Here is a 23793-nt window from a genome sequence, read left to right on the forward strand (position 1 = left end):
TGGGGGCCATTAGCTGGAGGTTTAGCTAAATTCTGACCTATTTCTGATCCCAATGCAATTTCAGAAAGGACCAAATGTGGTCTTGAAAGATCAAAAAAAGTTCCAATTGGCTTGGAATCCACTGAGCTTGGGATAGTGAGAAGAGGCGTTGGCATGAGCTCAATTGGTGCAAGGAAGAGGCCAGAGGTGTTAGTAAGTAATGGGGACAGAAAATTGTTTTAGCCTAACAAGCCACTCTAATCCTTCTAATTTAGGATGTCAAAGACGCAGAACAGTATTTGTAATTATGACTACTTTTACTTGTTTTGTAATACAAGTCTACCTTATAGATATTTTGGCAATAAAACCTTCATTTTGGGATATTTCTGGCTACTTTTTATTAATAATGGCTAATGAGAATCTCTTTTGTCAAATATTAGTTTAAAAGAATATTACATTTTGAACAAACTTAAAACTGTTCCAAAATAAAGATGTCATATCAAATTGAAAACATAACTAACCTTAATGCCTAGATATGAATCCATCTAGAAAATACAGATACATCAACAGTGCTTTCCTGCAGCTTCAAATTCTTTCATTCCTGTCATTCAACTTGAAGGAGATGGGGGACAAGCATTACCATCTCCAAGAATTGGAGAGTCACTTTCTTGGGTACTGTATGCATCTGCTCCACCTTTGAGTACCATGCAATCACGGTCTCATACCCTATTAACATTATTGTTATTTATTGCCCTCCAGGTCTGCTAAGGTACTTCCTTTGCAAGCTGGATATGTTGCTTTACTTCATCCCTGAAGATAGCAATTCAATTCTAATCATCACGGAATAGCACATCCAGTTGGACAGTTCCACTACAGACTTCTTCTCTCTTCTTTCCTTTTACAATCTGATACAGCTCCACAGCTCACCTATGCTGGCAAGCTTTTGCGCCTTAATTTCTCACAGAACTACAAGCCCACAAATGTAACTGTTACAACATTACACACATCTGACCACTTTTCATTCAGTTCTTTCTGCTTCTTCCCTCTTTTCCAACTGCCATTTCTCCTATGGCATCATTCTGCTGTCACCTTCACTCTCTCTCATCCTTCTGTTTCTCTTCCGTATTTTTCTCTACTCTCCTTCTCTAGATATCAATCCTGCTCCTGACACCCTGTGCTCATCTTTGTCTTCATGTTTATCTTCTGTCCTACATTCCAGATGTGAAAGACCCTCCTGTCCATGACTATCTAAAGCTTTATGCAGCCTATGGGCTGAGCTTACATAAACTAAAAGGAAAAGGATGAAGTCAAAGTCCACGGCTGACCCAGATAAGTATCTCTCTCCGATCTTCATTGTCTTCTGCTGATATCAATGCTAAAGTAACTTTCTTTCAGAGCAGACTTAGCAATATCACTGATGCTCCTAGCTTGTTCTCTACCTTCACATTTCTCCTCAACTGAATTCCTCCTTCACCTCCAACCTACTTGACTGCTGGAGACATTGTAACCTTTTTGCAGGAAAAAGTGGCTGTCATCAGTGGTCAATTCTCCTCACCCCATCACTCAGTCTGCTTCATTCTGAACACTGCACAACATTTTCCACTTTCGTACCACTCTCTGATTCCAACCTCATCTCTAGTCACCCCTTCACCTTTCCACTTGACCCCATCACCTCACATCTCAACCACGCTATCCCTCCCTTACTCATTTCTACACTGACACACATCATCTGCACCTCACTCAAAATAGGCAGTTTTCTTACTATGTTCAAACAGGACCTAGCAACTCCACTTCTCAAAAAGCTCATATTTGAGCTGTTTCAAGTAAACAGATACATTCTAGTTTCTCTCCTCTATTTCTATCCAAAAACTTAAATGTTCTGTCAGGTCTCCTTTTTCCTTTCACAGAGCTGATTTCTTGATCCTAATCAGTTGGGCTTAAAAAGGAGTCATTTCACTAAGACAACTGTACTGAAAGTAGCTAACACATAATTGGGTGGCTATAGCTACCAACTTGTCACCCATCAGCAATTGCTAGCTCCTTGTGAGTACAAGTTAACAGCACAGTACTGGAAAATAATTCTAAAAACACACAAATAAATATGTATTTAACTGTGGAAGTATATGTAAAAGCACAAAAAATTAAGTAGGAAATATACGATATAGCCAAGGAACAAATTGCAACTTAAGTAAGTACTATTTTCCATCAAATTTGCAAGAGCCAATGATCTTATGAGTCTTCAAAATCATGTTATTATATCAAGCACAACTTAGATGAATAATCTAAGAAAACAAATAGCATGCACAAAACAGTATGAAAACATGCTCAACTACATGGTTTTGCCTCTTTATTTTTGAGCTTGGTTCCCTAGTTTTGGAAAACCTTTCTCTTAAGATATGAGACTGATAGTAGACAGGGAGAATTAAATAGCTAAAGATATGGGAGATCAGTGGGGAGAAATGCAGAAGTCTTAATAAAATTACTGAGAGTCTTAGCCATATGCTGTACATGTAGAAACATTGAAAGAATGAAATTACATTCAAAACGTTATACTGAAATGAAAGTCTATTTGGCATGTTCACAATGGGAGTACTAAAGTGAGACACTCATGTATCTCAATGTATGCACTCATGTACATGCTAACCGCCAATTGACCTATTCATTTTTGAAACCCACTTATTTACGGTCACTGAAAAACTGAGCTTCTTTGGGCACAGGACAGTAAGCAAACCTGAATGGAATGCTTGACCACTACAGTGAGCCTTTTCTCACACATCCACTCTCACTCATAAATGACCAGTTTGGAATTACAGATAATTCAATATGTATGTCTTTTAGATGTAGCAGGAAAGCCAGAGTACCTGGAGGAAAACCCAATGCAGACACAGAGATAATGTACTAATTCTAAACAGATTGTGACTAGGCTGGGATTTTAACTCAGTCTGTTGGAATTATGAGTCCAAAGAGCAAAGGATTGGACAAACTGCACAAAAGAAAATACATAAGGAACTAGTGGCTATAAACAATGTGCTATAATTAATATCAAAGTAGAAAGGCAATATCTGAGGCTCAAAATTACATATTAACAATGACAGAAAGGTCAAACGGCAGAAGCTGATATTAAAAAAAAAACAAAACTAGAACTTATCAGTTTGTAATAGCATCAGATATGGTAATTTCTGTACAGCCATTTCATCATTTCTCTTACTCATATACAACAATACATACCTTGATGAACTGCATTGTCCTTATGTACAGTTAATGGAGACAAAACACAATAAAAGGAAATGCCCCAGTCATTGTACACTGTCATTTCGATTATTTGTACTAATTAATATGCTTGTATGTGGTTTAATTGTGTAATTTTATATATACATAACACATACATGCAATCATTCTCAAACCCTTAAAGCCACATTTTGGATTTTGAAGGACCAGAGTTTATCCTAACATCACTGGGTGAAATGCAGGAAACAATGCTGGATATAGTCCCAATCAATCACAGTATTTTACATTATATACTTTGTTAAACACTAAAATAAAAAAAAAATCTAAAATAATCTGTTACGAAGGAACTATAGTATATCCAATATTGGCACAGAACATGGTATTGATACCCTCTCTTACTGAACTTACTATGCTTATTAAACATTCGTACTATACTGTATCTGTCTGTATCAAAGTTATTATAGTTAATGAAAACTAAAATCAAAACTGAAACTGTTAATTAAAAAAACATTTTAATAAACTGAAATAAAATAACAAAACCAAAATGAAAAGCTAAAACTAAACAAACTATTAAAGTACAGTAGTTGTAAAGACTAACAGAAATAGTTAGTCATCACAACTGGACTTATTAATAAGAATTTCATATTTAGTTTTTGAATAAATATTCCTGCCATTAGTCTTTAACCCTTGTAACTTTTAACTCTAAAACAGAAAGTCTTCTACCACGAGCCGTCCACATATATTCATCCAGTGATGGGTGGCTGGTGACGGAAGCCGGGTGTTCACATGGCATTTGTGGTAAAAGAGCAAGTTGAATATGGGTGCGTAAAGGGTGTGAAATAGAAAGTGATTTACTGTGTGATAATAGTGACACTTCAGATACTTCAGGAGTATGACAACATGGTAAATTCTGAACCAAGATTTAATGAAGCATACCAAGGTGATGATTTTGCCTTGAATGTGCCTGGCAACTTTCAAAGCTGCTTTTCACTGGATCTCCGGGACTCAAGAGAAAATTGTTAGATACAGATAATCCCTTACAGAATTTCAGTCTGCTCATAAACGATTGCATGTTAGCTGTAATTCTGACTGAGCCCAAGATGCAGTACGTACACCGCAACTATTACAGCAGGACACACTAGATAGAGATAGATAGATACTTTATTAATCTCAAGGGGAAATTCACATACTCCAGCAGCAGCATACTGATACAAAAACAATATTAAATTAAAGAGTAATAAAAATGCAGGTAAAAAAGACAATAACTTTGAATAATGTTAACGTTTACCCACCCCCGGGTGGAATTGAAGAGTGGCATAGTTTGGGGGAGGAACGATCTCCTCAGTCTGTCAGTGGAGCAGGATATTGACAGCAGTCTGACGCTGAAGCTGCTCTTCTGTCTGGAGATGACACTGTTTAGTGGATGCAGTAGAATCTCCATAATTGATAGGAGCCTTTTGAGCGCCCATCGCTCTGCCATGGATGTCAAACTGTCCAGCTCCATGCCAACAATAGAGCCTGCCTTCCTCACCAGTTTGTCCTGGCGTGAGGTGTCCTTCTTCTTAATGCTGCCTCCCCAGCACACCACGGCGTAGAAGGGGGCACTCGCCACAACCATCTGATAGAACATCTGCAGCATCTTATTGCAGATGTTGAAGGACGCCAGTCTTCTAAGGAAGTATAGCTGGCTCTGTCCTCTCTTGCACAGAGAATCAGTATTGACAGTCCAGTCCAATTTATCATCCAGCTGCACTCCCACGTATTTATAGGTCTGTACCCTCTGCACACAGTCACCTCTGATGATCACGAGGTCCAGGAGGGGTCTAGGCCTCCTAAAATCCACCACCAGCTCCTTGGTTTTTTCTGGTGTTCAGGTGTAGGTGGTTTGAGTCGCACCATTTAACAAAGTCCTTGATGAGGTTCCTATACTCCTCCTCCTGCCCACTCCTGATGCAGCCCATGATAGCAGTGTCATCAGCGAACTTTTGCACGTGGCAGGACTTCGAGTTGTATTGGAAGTCCGATGTATATAGGCTGAACAGGACCGGAGAAAGTACAGTCCCCTGCGGCGCTCCTGTGTTGCTGACCACAATGTCAGACCTACAGTTTCCGAGACGCACATACTGAGGTCTGTTTGTAAGCCAAATTCCAGGCTACATATGAGTCTGATCTCCATTATGATGAGCTGCTGTATTTCTTTGTGCTTCTTGTATTAACAAGATGTAATTCAAACATCTGAAGTTAGAATGTGCTGATTGACAACATTTTTACCATATGGACAGAGAAATCACGAATGAGAAATTTTTCAGTTTATTTCTCAGGTGTTTGTGTTTTATTGACAATAATCCACCTGCCGCTTCGCACAGGAGAAATCCTTTTTGAAAATAAAACGGCACTAATTGAGAGAGTGACAGTCAACATGCATGATTAACATATTGTTGCTGACTATCACTTTTGCTTTAAAAAGGTCATTTAACAATGAGGCGATACAAACCTTATAAAATTTCTGAGCTGGCAGTGTCTCTACAGAACTACAGGTGAATATAGTCTGCCAACTGGTGAAAAATGTACCTACTAAAGTGTTTTTGTACTTATTCTGTATTTATTATCTTTTCTAAGTTTACATTCACAGCACAAAATACCTGATATTATGAAAATAACCTGGTAGAAGAATTATGTTTTAAAATATCTGTCCCTCTTTTTTCAAATGTTCTCTCTCTCTCTTAAAATATCATACTCCTTTTGTCCTAAACATCAGCCATATCATACATATTGCATACCCAGGGATTTTTTCCTGCCTTGCATCCAAATCTGTTGGGACAGGCTCCAAGATTCCTGTGATCCTGCTCTGGATAAGTGGGTTTAGAAAAAGTATATATTGTTCCTAATCTCAGATGCTGTTTCTGCTGTTTAGTGGCTGTCCATACTCCTGTTACCTGCATTTACTCTGTTCGTTAAGGATTTACTGTTCTTATGCATGGGTTATTCAAGTCTAACTACCCTTAACCTTAACACTACTTCCCTCAATACAGGTAGGTGGTAGGTCTGCACACTGATTCAGCCCAAGAGCTCTGTTTTTCCTAAACTCCCATGATTTTCCTGATCATATCTTTCAAAACACAGTAGAATCTATTTTCTGATTTTTTATATCTTTTCAGGCCTGTAGGTGACAAAGTTCTGTCTATAAATTGTATATGCATGAGATGAGGTAGAAAATAACAAAGCCCAGTATGGGAATTTTTTTTAACGTGATATTGAACGCATTAATTATAAGCACATTTTCTTGGAGCAGGATATGTTGTGTGCTGTAGACATTTAGAGTAAACAATCCTCAAGCCTTAAATTTACATAAATTTCATGACAAATTGGACCATTCTGGGCAAGAAAAGGAAAAGATGAAAAGTGCTAACAGTCAGTGTACATTTTTTCAGCACAAATGATATAGAAAATATTTCAAAAAATATAAAATTGTTTAAAATTGTTCATATTTAATATCTGGTTTTGATCATGTTTGTTTTTATAAGACAAAAACAAAACCAGACAGTAAACCATGTAGTGTAGTAAGCTTCCATCCATCCATTTTCCAACCTGCTGAATCCGAACATAGGGTCACGGGGGTCTGCTGGAGCCAGTCCCAGCCAACACAGGGCACAAGGCAGGAACCAATCTTGGGCAGGGTGCCAACCCACCGCAGGTAGTAGGCTTCCACTAACATTAAACTCATATTGTAGCCAAACCCGTTAAGTGTACAGTTTTGTCTGATTGTGACACAAAACTATACCTCATAGTAGCTCTTTAACCATACCATAATTACTAAAACTAACACTGAAATTAATATATGTAAAATAAAATATAAATGTCTTTGTGAAATGAAAAGTAAATTAAAATTAAAATTACACAATGAAGGAAAACTAAAACTAAACCGAATTTCCAAGTAAGGTCAGAAAAAAAATAGAAATAAAAGCTAATATAAATTAACAAAACTATAATAATTTTAGTCTGTTTGTTTGGACTGATCTGTTCTGAAGTTTCCTGTAAAAGTTTTCCTTAATTCTACATTCAAATGCTTTTCTTTTAAAAGCGAGGAAGACAACCTTTCAAAAGATTTACAAAGCTCTCTTTCTTTCTAAAAAATATGTCTAATTGTGTTTCAAGCCCTAAAGAAATAACACTGCACACTATAGATTTATTTTGCATTACATTTTTCTTTAAATACTAAGAACTGCTACAATAAAAATGTTTCAGAAAGTTTAGCAAACTTGATAAATCATACTAGAAGAAGATTTTTAGCTTCAAAAAAAAAAATAAAATAAAGCCTTACCTCTTCATAGATGCCAGTACATTCATAATAGTCACGAGATGAAAGACCAAGGCTGGGTTGATCAAACTATTAAAAAAAAACAGCACATATAGACAAAAACACATATTAATATTGTACATACAGTGTACATGTAAAATACAAAAAAATAAATGTGTATTAATATTTACATGTTGTATATTTCATTTTATAAATACCTTTTGATTAACTTACTGCATTCATATAAAGTGTAGGAATTTTACCTATTATTTATTTTAATTGTATAGATTACTAACCAAATCAAACATTAACCACACCGTTAGAATTGGCTTTGTAAAATTAATTTTTTTTCCCAATTAGGATATACTGCATTGGAGCCTACTAAAACTGATGTTGGAGGATTACTGTTTTTATGTATTAATGAGAGGCAAATTCCTGTGTTTAATTTACCTGAATGCCAATGTTTACATTCAAGTTTATAAAAAGGAGCTGTGTTTTATTAATAAGAGTGCTTTGATGCTTTACTCCCAATCTTGCTTATTATGATTTTATACAAATATATCTTCCTTACCTCATGAAATAAACTGTCTCTTTAGATGTAAAAGAGAAAAATCCTGTATAAAATTTGAAATAGCAGAAAAATATAATTTGATTATTAAACTCCTATGAAAAAAACATTCAAAGGGGCCATGTATCAGTACACCTGTACTAAGTTACACTAGTATCCTTTTGTGTATTTTATATCTTGATTACATAAAGATAACTTTGAAAAAATATTTCCTCTGTTTTCAAAAACTGAAAACCATATATAACACTTATCTTCAATAACCTATTCAGGAAAAAATGGTCAGGAAATATAAAATTTAATGACAAGAATTGTATAGTTAGGAAGAGAGAGAGAAGGTTAATGAGACAAAGTGTGTGAGAGAGATTGTAAAATAACCATATCAATTAATCAAAAACTGTAAAACTTTTACACTTTCCCTTAAATTAAGAAGCATGTACAAGATGACAACCCTTTACTGCTTTTTGGGACTGAAGCGAACGATGTATTACTAGGCCACATGTTTCTGGGATGCCCTGCACTTGAACTATTTTGTGCAAAAATTTTTGTATATCTCTTGGATAGCCTTGGATTTATAATCCACCCTAATGCCTTAACAGCAATATGTGGAGTGGTAACAGATGGGATAAAATTGTGCGACGAAAAATATCCTATGCCACACTACTTGAACAAAGACTTGTTTTGTTCAACTGAAAGGATCCTAATCAAACTTCTATAAATCAGTGGGAAAGTGATGTTTATATTATCTCAAATTAGAAAAAAAATCAAATTCTGTTTACAAGGATTTATTCAAAACCCTTTTTGGCATTTGGCAAAGACCTCATTTACATAATTCTAAAGGAAACAGGCCTGGCCCATGTTTTACTTTTTTAATTCTACTTGATGTTTTTCCATATACAAAGAACAATTTAAGACAGGGTTCTCCATTTACATTGCTGCCTTTGTCAGGTGGGGGTGAATGTGGTTTTCTTTCTGGATTGTTTTCAAACAATATTGTTGTACTTGCTATGTTAAGCTCATTTATTTGATTGAATTGTGTTTTCTTATAATGTTTTGTTTAAAAATGAAAGGAATTAATTTTAACAAAAGCAGCAGATAAATTTAACTGAGGGCTATACAATTTGAAAAAACATGTATAGCTGATTTTCATTACAGCAGAGCCTACAACAATATACTGTAAACGCAACAAAATACTGTAAAGAAGTTTGTATAATTTTTTGCCCATGCAGTAACTCTACCAAATTAAATTATTTTTATCTTTGAACAATTCACCTGAAAATCTGGAGAAAGCTTTGAATAATTTGGGTTAACAATTATGTAACAGCGGTAACAGAATGCTGGAATATACTAATGATGAGGATGAGGATAGTATAAATGTGTTATTTAGAAATGAAAAGCAAAATCAAAAAGATGGGGCATGGCCATTTTACATAAAAGAGATTTTAATTGTAAGTCTTCTTCGTACACTAGATGAGCCACACCTTACCAAAGACATATGGATTTAACTAGGAAGCAGCAAGCATTATGACCTGACATTGGAGACAGTTATAAATCTCTCAACAAAAGTAACAATGTTAATGTGCAACCTTTTAACAATTAACAAAAAGAGACCATTTAAAGGCGATGTAATACACAACTTTAAATCCCAAATATTAACGGGAAATTCCCTACAAAAAGCAGAGACCTGCAAAACAACTTTGATGATTTAATCAGTCAACATTTTAAAAGGACTATGTTAAAAATAGTGAGAGGATAAGCCTACTTTCTAGATGTATTATTTAGTAATGATCAGGACAAAATTCTGGGGGTACTGGTAATCAAACCATTAATATCTAATAATCATTACATAATAAGTTTCATAATATTTTGGCCAAGCATATATATGGAAACCAAGACTGCTAATTAATTTTACCTACTTAAATTTGAGCAGATATAATATCTCAGTTTGAAAGTACATGGTGGGACAAACTTTTAATTATGGAGACAGCTGAAGAGCAGGGAATAAACTTTAAAAATATATTACATACAATGCAAGGACAAGTTCATCCTGAAATACTGGAAAAATAAGGATTTTTTAAAAAAATCTGCACTGGAAAAATAAGTATCTAAGAAAAATTACAGAACAAAAAGTAGCTGTATAACCCGTAAGCACACAAGCGCAATCATTAAAAAGGATATTAGGAAAGCTAAAAGGAAGTTATTCTGAAAATACAAAAGCTGACACTTATAGATTCTTGCTCTATTTTAATAAATGAAAGAGTGTTAAGGAAGAGATAGGGTGTATTAGAAACAGAAAGGGTGAAATCAAGAGAATTTCATATTTCTATAATAGTCTAAGGTTTGAATAATTTGACTACTAAGTGACTAGGAACTATTAAGTATTAAGTATCCAGTCATTTGTAGATATTATGGAACAACAACACAGAAAAAACACTATGATGACTAAAAGGCTGAAATCAAATAAAATTAATGGATATATTCTAAAGTACTTCAGAAAATTTGTGATTACATATACTGTATAATCCCTTAACATTTTTTTAGAAATCTGCATACTTGGGAAACTACTAAAGATTTAAAGCTGTCGAATGTCATTACATAAAAAATGATTTTTAAATACGTAACTAAAGACAAGAAAGCTCTAACAGTATACTGGAAAAATGCATGGAAACAATTAGTATAAAAAGATCAGTAAAGAACAGGTAATAGTCAAACTAACAGATGTGGGAATTTAAATCACACTGTATAAATGGGTGCAAATTTGGCTTAAACACAATAAGCAAAGGATTATGGGAGAGGAACTTTTTACAAATTAGGTGACATCAAAAGTGGCATTTCATACGATCTAGGATAATGCAATTGCTCTTTTTAATTTTCATAAACGATCTACATAAAATATATAAAACATTGGTTACAATTGATGACGCTAAACTACATACTTCTAAGGACTTAACACTATGAGTTGTTTCAACACTTGTAATTTTGCTGTGAGCATTTGTAAACGTTTTGCTAAAGTTACAGGCAAAGCAAAGGGTTATTTTTGTGTAAAGATTCATTAGAGGTCAAGACTCGACTTCATTATTCATCATCTTTGTGTGAAGGAAATACAACACATTATAATCTCTTTTCACGGTTATAAATATGCCAGTTATTCCAGTGTAAATACCAAGTTTATAGTTGAATGAAGTCAGTTGTTTATGAACTAATACAGCAGCATCTATCAACATCCTAGAGAAAAAGGCAAACAGTGCAGGTAAAAGAGATATCAAATTTTGACAGACTACTAGTCTCTTGAAGTCATTTTTGAGCTTGAAACAAATGCTTCAAATATTTTGACAGAGTTGTGGCATTTATTTAGATAATTCACTTTATGAAATAAATTAAATTCAACTTTTCTGACTGCAGACTTACATGGATAATGTGTGCGTTAGAGTCTTTATCATCTATCCCTACAAAAAAGTTAACTAGCACTTGTTTTCCATATTTTGAATTGAGTGTAGAAATTGCATCTTCCAGTGTCCATTTTGGTCCTAAAACAACAAAAGACAGTTTTATAAGTTCAAAACAGGATTTCAGACATATATCTACTTTAATAATTGAGGTCCTATAGGTCCTACAGGCACATAACATTACCGTAGGTGTTGTCCCAGTTATCAATTGCTACAGGCCACTCATACACTTTGGGTAACAGTTCTAATAATGGAGATCCGCCTCTTTTCTCAATGGTGGCTGCCAGAAAAAACAGAAAGCTTCATCAGCTGAAATTACTTATACATTATGTTAATGTACTTTTGGTGTTGTTTTAAGTTTATTGCTGTTTTAGAATTGTCACAATCTGTATTTTTGACAATAAAATGTAGTTAATTTTACAAATAACATGACAAGATCTTTAAATACAGGTCTGTCGTTGTGTTACCAGGAATAATGATAAACTAAAGTAACTGAATTTCAAGCTCATCATTTACTAGTCAGCTATTTTAAATGAGTCATAATTATGATAAATATATTTTAAAACATTTTACTACATTTAATTATATACATAAAGCATGTTCTGAAAATCTAAGACAGTATAATTTAACAATTGGTATGAATAAACTTTCTTATGTGGCATTAAACAAACAGTGTTTAAAGAAAATCAATAAAACTACATAAATACTTTCACCTCCTTTGGTTTGAATGCCAAAGCATATTAAATAAATGTTACAAACTGATATTAATTCAACAGACTGCAAAGAAGAATTAAAACATTTAGCTAATGAGCAATTAGACCCACCTTCCAGTGCTGCAGTTTTTGTATATTCTATGTATATGTTGTACACGTTATATTATGTGAATAAAATAACCAGTGTGTTATAGACACAGAACACTTTCCAAAAATAAACAACAAAATATTAGGTAATTTGATTATTTGAAATGACCAGAAAACATCTGAGAAATCTTTGAAATACTACAACACAAAAGAAATAATCTAATAAAATGAAACAACCTGTATTTAAGGAAGGCCTGCATTATGGCTATGTGCAGTGGCTTCAAGGAGTACAAGTTTCAGATGATTATGAAATGATATGGAGCTACAACACACTAAAAATAAACAGAATGTTCATTAAGTCTGTTAAAAGACCACAACCCCTCTTATCTCTTCTCAGCCTCTCCAGCTTGTCAGTACGTCCTGATTGAAACCATTCTGAAATGCAAGAGCAGCAATTCTAATGTTTAAAGAGCAAAGCAAGGATCTTACATCAAGACCTATTATGTAAGAGGTAAAATTCTTAGATTTCCTAAACAAAAAAATTAATGAAGGAGTGTTATATACTTAAAGACAAATTACAAATGTGTATGAAAATGCACATGAGAATAATGGTAACTTTTGCTTGGGGGAATAGACAGTCAATCTTACTTTCACTATTACTATAAGAATAATATTCACATACTATCTTCATGCGCTTCATTTGTAAAATCCACCTTAAACGGGTTAGTTTCACTTTAACTTGTCAGTTTAAAAGTACATCAGTATTTTCCTTTGTTCTTGCAATGTCATTATTCTAAACAATTTCAAATATGGAAATACAAGTAAAATGTCACTGAGTTAATCATCTAAGAATAAGATTTGCTTTGTTGTGCATTTTATCTCAATGAATGGATCACAGAAACAAAACTGAACCTGAGGCCTGTTTAAGCTTAGATGAAGCTTTAGCTGTCTTTTCTGTTTCTTTCTAAGTCTTTTTTCTGCCAGTCATGCTTATATATACTGTACTTGCATATACTGAAACTGAAGCTGCTCGGGTTGAGTAAATACAGAATACATCAGGATAGTAAAACAAAAAAAGGAAGAACAACACCGCTGCTAGCAGAGTTAGAAACTGAACATTGGACCTTGCCTTAGCATTAGTGTTGTTCTTCGAACTCCTCATTACTAAAATTATTAAAAAAAAAAAAAAAAAAAAAGCTCAACGTAATGTCGATCATCTCTTTAAACAGTAAAAAAAGAAAGTAAATCATACTTAGATTTATTCCAACATTTCATATTAATAAATATGTTTGTAAATTAAGTATTTCTATTGTGGTTTTGAAACATTTTAATAATAAAACAATTATACAAATTAGGTATAAAAATTGAATTTATTTATATTAATTATAAATCCATATGCATCTCATTTTTTTCAAATGTTTTACATTGGTGAAAGTAAAAACATGTGTAAAGGAATGCTCCACCCATAGCTAATTTTTTTTTTGTTACTTACCTTGTGTTGTTTGTAGTAATGGCCAAGAAAACATTCATAATCTCACATTTTTATGAACAACAGAGGTAACAATGTTTCTGACACAATCAGCTTCAATGGAGACCAATGCTGAACAAACAGCAGATAATATCAAGATATCTGTCATGTCCATGAAATAAACATAACTTACTTGTGTCACAAAGTCCATATGTCAGATATCTAGCTGAATGCTTACAATGTTCCAAACACATGTATTTTTGCTAAAATATTGCTAAATAAAACCACTTCCAGGAAAATCCTCTTGTATATAGTCAGGAAGTGCACTCAAACAAGAGTATGTTTTACAATATGACTGAATTTTATCATAAGATAAAAAAGCAATTCATATCTGTTGGAAAGAAGTTTTATTTCTTATAAGAAGTATGTAAAGTCTGATATAAACAGCAGATGTTCTAGTTTAACATTATCCAAAGCTTGTGAATAATTGTGAATGATACTCTACCAAACTACCAACTAGGCCAACATTAAAGAATTTTATTTTCTTTCTGATATTATTTGAGGCAGTTTAGCTTGTAGTCAGTTTTATTATTAGTATATGTTTAGCAGATGATAAAACAAACATGTAACATATCTAAGTGGTTCTGATTAACAGGCACACAATGTAAAGAAAATGGAGGGATGCACAAAGCAAAGGACAAAATGCAAGCTAAAACAAAACAAATTAAACCCTTCTGCTTCTTTGGAACTGCATAAACAGATATTGAACCCTGGCTTTTTGGTGGGATGTCTCACTTATTAACCAGGAATCACACCAAAAACAAACATTTGTATATATCTTGTCTCCTATTCTAGAACCTGGCCTCTCTTTTTCCCGTGGTTTAACCCACAACACTTGCGTCTCTGCGCTTCTTGTCTCTTTATTTCAAGCCCAAGAATCACTTTTAGGGTCAGATTTGGCCTTCTGTTTGGTCCAGAGAGGTCAAAGCTAGAACTCCCTAAAGCCCTGAGCCTCCAGCTATTTTTTTTCAGGCAGCCTCCAGGACAAACTCCCAGCTGCATGTTCTATCAGACAAAATAAAAACTGCCTACTGCAAGTCTCTCTCTCTCTCTCTTACCATAAGAAATTAACCTTGTGCTATCCTGGTGGTGCTCTTGTCATCAGCAATCTCTTCCTACCTGATCACTTACTCACATGACTGATAAGAAAATTAAAATCTAAAGGTTAGAATGGGATAATAATAATTAATTACATGTATATGGCTCTTTCCTAGCTAGTGAAGTGTTTTTCATAAATAGTAGAGAGTCACTCCATAAAACATAAGGTGGAGAACAAGACGTTTAGCACTAAAGTTTTTCCTAGGACTAGATGATAAACTATAAATATAAAGGAAAGAATGGCTAGTTTAGTGCTGATAGGGTCACAACTGTTTTTATAGGAGAGTAGAGGAATATAAATATTCCCTAAGTTGCTTTGTGAAGATATGCGTCTTGAAAAAAGTACAGCCGAACAGCAGTAGCTTGGCAGCATTTCAGATGCCACGTGAATCTTATTCACCAGTTTATTGCCAATCAATCCATCCATTCATTGTTGCATCCATTTATTGAAGGCCCTCCAGAGTTTATAGTCTTTACTGACTGAAATGTATACGAGATAGACACCTGTCCATCAAAAATACGCTTGTTCAATACATCACACTTAGTTCTATCAGGGAAACTTAGATTTGCAAAATCAAAAAAGGAAGAACATGAAACCTCTAGACAGAAGGAATCTGCTTACAATTAAAGCACTCTGTGCCATTTATACAGTCTACAATGGTGGCTATTTGGCTAAATGATCACATGTCTATTCTGCTGTAGTAAAGTTAGCATATTCATTTACCTATGAATTTGTGAACCCTAAAGTCATGTTGTAAGCTGCAAGTATACCTCACTTTAGAATGCAACTTTAATGACAAATTAATATATACCATGATTGTGAAGAAATAGTTTTCACTTGAAAAATACCAAACTTATCCTTTAAAGAGATCTTCCTTTTGTTCTACATTCTTCTCAATGTATTACAAATACCATTTGGAGGATTGGTTTATGGTGAACCAGTTTCTTTCACCCCTTGAAACCTTTCAACCCATTTAATCCAATCTTCATTTAAGTCAAGGGAAACCACAATGGCTAGAGGTTTTTATTTCAGGCCACTTTGTTGTTTAGTCACAAATTACTGTTGCTAATTCACTAGACTCGTTTTCCTTATTTTTTAAATTTTAACTGAATTTCTTTTAAGATTCATAGCCCTTGTCTCTTTTTTCCTTAACCCGAAGCCAAAAAAAAAAAGAAAGCAAGTTAACAGATGACCAACTAACTCAGGGGTTTGAGTCTCTGTTCCTCTGTTTTTGCTCCAGGCAATTTCTTAATTAGAAGCCATTCCTTGCCATTAAACCCATTGTTTAATTTTGTCTTATTAGAGCCCATAACGTGCCACACAAGACATTTCCAAAGCCACTGGTTCTCTATTATTTTGAGTTTACTATGAAATTGTTTGGGCCTAGACCAAAAATCAACACTTCTCACACCCAATTTTCAAATATTAGATTGAAACAGGCATTGTATAATGGACACATGTATGAAAATGGGATTCAGATTAGCTGATCATCTGTTAGTTCACTTTGCATTTCTTTATTATTTTACTGCTGGATAAAGATTCTGAATCTTATAAAGCAAGCCAATTAAAAGAATGGTAAAAATGTCTGTTTCTTTAGTAGCAGGAAATACCTACTAACTAAGAAGTGGCTAAAGCCCTCCTGAATCTGAGATTGACAGCCCTGATTTAAATAACATCATTTACTCTTTGTGCTAACATTTATTTGTTTTTTTAACTTTTACCTATTCAAAACATTAAAACCTTATTATTGCTTTCTGCTCACACTGGCTATACATATAGTACACAATACAAAACACTTTAATAAACTATAAGTGCAGGTAATATAAGGCATGCCATGTCTTGTGTAATACTGTAACAAGTAAAATCACCTAGGGAGTGTTTGCTGAATATGAGACGTTAGTTTCATACATGCTGTTTTGTGTGTGGGTGTATATGCAGGAATAGATGGATGGGAGGATAGATAAATAGACTGCCTATGGTATACAATCAAAGTTCACTCCACCCCTGTGTGCAAAACAAGCCAGGAGGCACTTGGAAAGCCACAAGAACGGTTATTTAGAACTCCAAATGCTTCAATCCCATTCTGCTCTTTTTTCTGGAAGACAACCATAAATGTTGATGGAAAGACATCTCAATGACACAGGCAAATGGTATTTCCTAAAACAAGCATTCTCAAACTGTTGTAGACCAAAAACCCTTTTGAAGGGAGAACAAAAATTACAAACCTCCACTCTCTATAAAGAAACACCAACCAGATAATTTATTATCACAAAATGCCTAAAAATCCTGAAAGTAGAACACCTTTTTCAGGTTGTTTAGTTTTAAAACTGCACTATACCACATTTTTGCATTAATGTTGCACTTTCAAAGATCATGTACTTGGTGAATCTGTGAGATGGGTGTGCTTGTTTCTGGCTGCATAGTTTCTCAATTCTGGATGACAGGCAGACCCTGAGATCTTCCTCTACATGCAAATGTGCCCTGTAATTTGTCTTGATAGCAGTCAGTGCTGAGAATTCAGAAAGCCAAACTCTATCTAATTATCATTATATTTTCCTTTTTTTTTAGCAGACGTTGGCTTATTTTCACTTGACAATATAGATGCTTGACCCAAGAATCTATCTGTTAGTTAAAAGCTGTTGTTTGTTTCTCTCCAACAGCTTAAAGTACAGTCATGAGTGATTAACACTCATGTGATTGATTAGAGTACGCAAAATGAGAGAGTAAAGGCTTCAAAATCATTTTTATTGGCTCCAAACATTATGGGAGAGACTAGCACAAATGAAAGTTTGTATGCTTATATCTCAGCATGTGTTAAAAAGGTGAGTCTTTTAGATATCGGTTTTCACCTTTGAAAAGGTGAAGTGCAGGACAGAAAGAAAGAAAGAAAGAAAGAAAGAAAGAAAGAAAGAAAGAAAGAAAGAAAGAAAGAAAGAAAGAAAGAAAGTTGAGAAATGAGGGGAACAAGTGCTTTAGTGTGCTTACCTTACTTTATTCTTTGTTACTTAGTATTGCCTAATCTTATTCTTCTTTCATAGCTATGCCATTTGTACGAAAATGTGCTATATTAATAAAATAAATGTTGTTGTTATTCCTGACAAGTACATGCACACGCAGACAAAGATGAAAAACATATAGTCAGGAAAAAAGTAGCAGCATATTTGCTGTTTTCATTTAGTTTTCTTTGTACTTTTTCTTCCCCTGTGTTCATTACTCCCTTGTAAATATATATGAATACTGAATGAAAAAGAGATTTTATCAGGCTGGTTAATCTTGGAAATCACTGAGGAAACGTGAAGCAGTATGCTTCTCACATAAAACACAGCAGAAGCCATGGTAGTCTTCCTAAAGAGAAAATTATGTGGACTTGCTAGTACAAGTGAGGTGATTTTGATAAAGTAGTGTAAGCTGATCAACATGTAGATTGATCAAACAATGTAAACTAGGAAACAGATAAGATCCATGGAAAACAAGAGGCTGAGGTATATAACACTGTAAACTGCAAAAAAGGCTACAAAGTTACAAGGTAAGGCTATAGCACTAAAGGCAGCACAATTATTACCTTTTACAACCATTTTTGCCTTATATTGCTTAATTTATATAAAACAGGAAAAGGATACAGACAAGTCTCAACTTTCACTTCGTCAGTTACACTTACTTTCATTTATGCATGACTTGTACAGCATTTTTGCTTTCTTTAGGGCCTCAATGTCAGCTGTTGCTGGTTTTTCAAGAACATCTGTGGTGTTACAAAGGAAAGAGAGAGAAAAAAAGAAAAAAATTTACATTTTTACTGGCTCCTGAACCTATTTGTTTACAATAGCGCTGCAGCCAAAATACGATGGTTGGAAAAACCCAAATGAACAAGCCTTAAAAAAGAAAAAAATTTAAATCAATTTTCACATTTAAAAAATAAAAAACTTAAAGCTCCCCTCAGTGAAAAACACAGCTTCAAGGAGTGGCACAAAATAATTACTATTTCTGGCAGTCATTTCCAAGCCCTGAAGAAATACTGCTGCAAAGAATTACTGGTAATTATTATTACCGTATTTTATTTCTAGTCATTAAACACATTTCATGATTTACTGCAACATACCAAACTGTCATTTTTATTAAAACGAAAGGTAGCACAATAGCAAGTGGTCTTAAGTAATTCCAGAACAGAGGTATAATTATACTGAGTTTATCAACACACTACAGTGTTTATTTTTCTTTGTTTTTCACTTCCAGTAGTACTGCATTCACATGTAATGGTTTATTTATTGCTCTTGTCGGCATAGGCTGGATTTTTTAATTCCAGTTAATACATTTATTGGACCTTCTTTATAACAATATATTACAAGATATTTGATTAACCCAAAATGCTGGGTAAACGGAAGTGCATGTACATATTGATAGCTTGGCGTTCTATTAAAAAATCAGCTCAATGGCATTGAATGTTTGTATTTTTAAGTTTTCTTTTTATTGGATCCTGAACCTATTTGTTTACAATACCATTGCAGCCTAAATAAGATGGTTGGGGACCAAAACCAAATGTACAGGCAGTCCATTGTAGATCCTTCTCACACACATATATTGATATAATGCAAATTCAGATTTACCTATTGGCTCTTATATGCAGGAAAAACTGGATAGTTTGCACATATGTAAACTCTTTAAAATGCAGAGCAACTGTTCAACAATAATTAATAAAAGATTTATTGATAAAAAGCATTCATCCGTATATACATTTTCTAAAGTCATTTTATTCAACACAAGTCTTCCTCTACAGAATCTGAACCAACAAAGGAGCCAGTTCAGGTCAAGGAGTCAGTCCATTTCAAATAATTTACATGCGCTAATCAATCTAACAGCACACTTTTGAACTGTATGAGAATCTAACCTGAGAGGAATAGCTCTACAGTCTCTCTGAAGAAGGAAAAGTTGAATTTAAAACTGTATTCAAATATCCTTATATATAATTTGATAGTATGTATGGTGTTCGCGTCAATACCCCGTATGTATGGTGTTCGCTTCAATACCTCGACGCAATACAAGTTAGAAGCATAAGTAATGATGGCTGGGTATTAACAACGGTCATTGTTTAAATTTTAGTCGATCTCAGATCTAAGATGAGTGACGATTGCAACGCAGCCACAACAGCAGCGGCCGCAGAAAGGATGCGTAGGAAACGAAGTCACATGACTGACGAGGAACGTGGACTTGCTAGTGTGACCAGACGTATGTAACGTGCACAACAAACGGATGAGCAGCGTGCGGCTACAAATGCTACTAACCCTGAAAGAAATCTAGCAAATTGGACACAAAGGACAGATGAAGAACGTGCGCTACAGAATGGTACTAACGCTGAAAGAAATCGTGCCAGCCGAGCACAAGCAACTGAAGAAGCTTGAGCAGCCACAAATGCAGTACGGGTTGAAAGACATTGAGCAGCCCGTGCCTTGCGGCATGAAAATGCTCTGCGGCACGGCACTGCCATTTGCAATCACACAGATATTGAGCACGAAGTTCCAGAGCACCACTCTGGCGCTTTTGACAACCTGTGCAAACATTGCAACTCATTCAACTTCACCTGTGAGAACAAGCAAGGTGGAGAATACAATTGCTACCATAAAGGTCGAGTTCTAATTAACCCTTACAGATACCCTGACAGGTTTAAGTACCTGTTGACATATTTAGACCCAAACTCCAAGCACTTCTTGGAAAATATCAGAAACTACAACAATACATTAGCATGTGCATCCATGGGCGCACAAATATCCCTGCCTCCAGGTCATGGTCCATATTGTTACAGAATACATGGCCAAATATACCATCAATCTGGACCCTTGCACCCCGGAGAGGGTGAAACATCAAAATTTGCTCAAATCTATATATTAGACCCAGACAAAGCAGCTGATCAAAGAATGTCAATAACAAACAGCGGTTACGAATGTGAACTCATGAGAGTGTTGAGTGCTTTCATTAGTCAAAATAGTATATATATGTGTGTGTGTGTGTGTGTATATGTATATATATATATATATATGTGTGTGTGTGTACTTATGTATATATATATATATATATATATATATATATATATATATATATATATATATATATATATATATATATATATATATATATATATATATATATATACAGTGCATCTGGAAAGTATTCACAGCGCATCACTTTTTCCACATTTTGTTATGTTACAGCCTTATTCCAAAATGGATTAAATTCATTTTTTTCCTCAGAATTCTACACACAACACCCCATAATGACAACATGAAAAAAGTTTAATTGAGGTTTTTGCAAATTTATTAAAAATAAAAAAATTGAGAAAGCACATGTACATAAGTATTCACAGCCTTTGCCATGAAGCTCAAAATTGAGCTCAGGTGCATCCTGTTTCCCCTGATCATCCTTGAGATGTTTCTGAAGCTTAATTGGAGTCCACCTTGTGGTAAATTCAGTTGATTGGACATGATTTGGAAAGGCACACATGTGTCTATATAAGGTCCCACAGTTAACAGTTCATGTCAGAGCACAAACCAAGCATGAAGTTGGAATAAAGGAATTGTCTGTAAACCTCCGAGACAGGATTGTCTCGAGGCATAAATCTGGGGAAGGTTACAAAAAAATTTCTGCTGCTTTGAAGGTCCCAATGAGCACAGTGGCCTCCATCGTCCATAAGTGGAAGAAGTTCAAAACCACCAGGACTCTTCCTAGAGCTGGCCAGCCATCTAAACTGAGCGATCGGGGGAGAAGGGCCTTAGTCAGGGAGGTGACCAAGAACCTGATGGCCACTTTGTCAGAGCTCCAGAGGTCCTCTGTGGACAGAGGAGAACCTTCAAGAAGGACAACCATCTCTGCAGCAATCCACCAATCAGGCCTGTATGGTAGAGTGGCCAGAAAAAGGCACATGGCAGCCCGCCTGGAGTTTGCCAAAAGGCACCTGAAGAGACTCTCAGACCATGAGAAGGAAAGTTCTCTGGTCTGATGAGACAAAGATTGAACTCTTTGGTGTGAATGCCAGGCGTCACGTTTGGAGGAAACCTGGCACCATCCCTACAGTGAAGCATGGTGGTGGCAGCATCATGCTGTGGGGATGTTTTTCAGCGGCAGGGACTGGGAGACTAGTCAGGATAAAGGGAAAGATGACTGCAGCAATGTACAGAGACATCATGGATGAAAACCTGCTCCAGAGCGCTATTGACCTCAGACTGTGGCAACGGTTCATCTTTCAGCAGGACAACGACCCTAAGCACACAGCCAAGATATCAAAGGAGTGGCTTCAGGACAACTCTGTGAATGTCCTTGAGTGGCCCAGCCAGAGCCCAGACTTGAATTCGATTGAACATCTCTGGAGAGATCTTAAAATGGCTGTGCACCGATGCTTCCCATCTAACCTGATGGAGCTTGAGAGGTGCTGCAAAGAGGAATAGGCGAAACTGGCCAAGGATAGGTGTGCCAAGCTTGTGGCATCATATTCAAAAAGACTTGAGGCTGTAATTGCTGCCAAAGGTGCATCGACAAAGTATTGAGCAAAGGCTGTGAATACTTATGTACATGTGATTTCTCAGTTTTTTTTATTTTTAATAAATTTGCAAAAACCTCAAGTAAACTTTTTTCACGTTGTCATTATGGGGTGTTGTGTAAAATTTTGAGGAAAAAAATGAATTTAATCCATTTTGGAATAAGGCTGTAACATAACAAAATGTGGAAAAAGTGATGCGCTGTGAATACTTTCCGGATGCACTGTATATATAAATTATATATATATACTCTCTTATTCCGCCCACATAAATCACATTAAGAAACTTTCTTACTTTCACCTCTGTAACATATCCCATGTTCGCTCCTTCCTCTCCTTCTCTAATGCTGAGAAACTTGTCCATGCTTTTATCACATCCCGCATCGATTATTGTAATTCCCTACTGGCAGGTGCCCCTTCTAATCTTATATCACAGCTCCAGCTGATTCAAAACTCAGCTGCAAGAGTCCTTACTTGAACAAGCAGCAGCGAGCACATAACACCCATCCTGCTCCGTCTCCACTGGCTCCCTGTGTCGTACAGAATCGAATATAAAATCCTACTAATAACCTACAAAGCCTTAAATAACCTCACGCCAAACTACATCAGTGACCTTCTCCATCACTATGTGCCTGCCTGCCCACTAAGGTCCTCTGATTCTGGCAATCTTGTTGTACCCCACACTAATCTACACTCCATGGGTGACAGGGGCTTCAGCTGTATAGCGCCCAGACTGTGGAATTACCTGCCGAAATTAATCAGGTCAGCTGACTCCTTGAATTGTTTTAAAAAACAACTCAAAACTCATCTGTTCAGGGAGGCTTTTAGCTCTATTTGACTTTATTACCCTTCTCTCAGTTTACGTCTCTGTCAAGATGCTAATGTAACCTGTGTGTGTGTGCTAGACCATCAATTATGTTGTCTGTTTTTTTTTCAGAATTCACTGTCTTAATCTTCTTTATTTATTTATCTGGTTTTTACAATGCTATATACTGTATACGCTGCCGTTCTTTATTATATTCTGTAAGTGCCTTGAGCATGGGAAAGGTGCTATATAAATAAAATGTATTATTATTATTATTATTATTATTATATGTATATGTCATGTCTCGCAGCCCCGTTTATACAGGAAGCTCTTCATTACATCGGCCGAAAAGGTGTATTTTAGGCACAAATCAGTGCCATGATAACAAAATCATTTCAGGGAAACAAATAATTCTTTACAGAGAAGTATTGATTTCACAAACGTAGAATTTGTAGCCCGATTCGATCAGGCTCCCAGTCGCTAGTAGTAGTATAATTACAAGCTATTATCAGAGCCAGAAGTTTTAA

At 35.2% G+C, this 23793-nt stretch overlaps 1 protein-coding gene across 3 annotated transcripts in view; it reads right to left on the reverse strand.

Annotated features, from left to right (window-relative positions):
* The window catches only part of LOC114646352 (neprilysin-like), a 98323-nt gene that overhangs the window by 49900 nt on the left and 24630 nt on the right, over positions 1 to 23793 (reverse strand). For all 3 annotated transcript variants that reach the window (XM_028794509.2, XM_028794510.2, XM_028794511.2), the window contains 4 exons: positions 18601 to 18681; positions 11700 to 11795; positions 11478 to 11596; positions 7529 to 7594 (listed from right to left, as the gene is read on the reverse strand). In XM_028794509.2, coding sequence (XP_028650342.2) covers positions 7529 to 7594; positions 11478 to 11596; positions 11700 to 11795; positions 18601 to 18681 — 362 coding nt within the window. The remainder of the gene's footprint in view (positions 1 to 7528; positions 7595 to 11477; positions 11597 to 11699; positions 11796 to 18600; positions 18682 to 23793) is intronic.

Source organism: Erpetoichthys calabaricus, chromosome 2 (genome assembly GCF_900747795.2).
Source record: "Erpetoichthys calabaricus chromosome 2, fErpCal1.3, whole genome shotgun sequence".
Taxonomy (NCBI): Eukaryota; Metazoa; Chordata; class Cladistia; order Polypteriformes; family Polypteridae; genus Erpetoichthys; species Erpetoichthys calabaricus.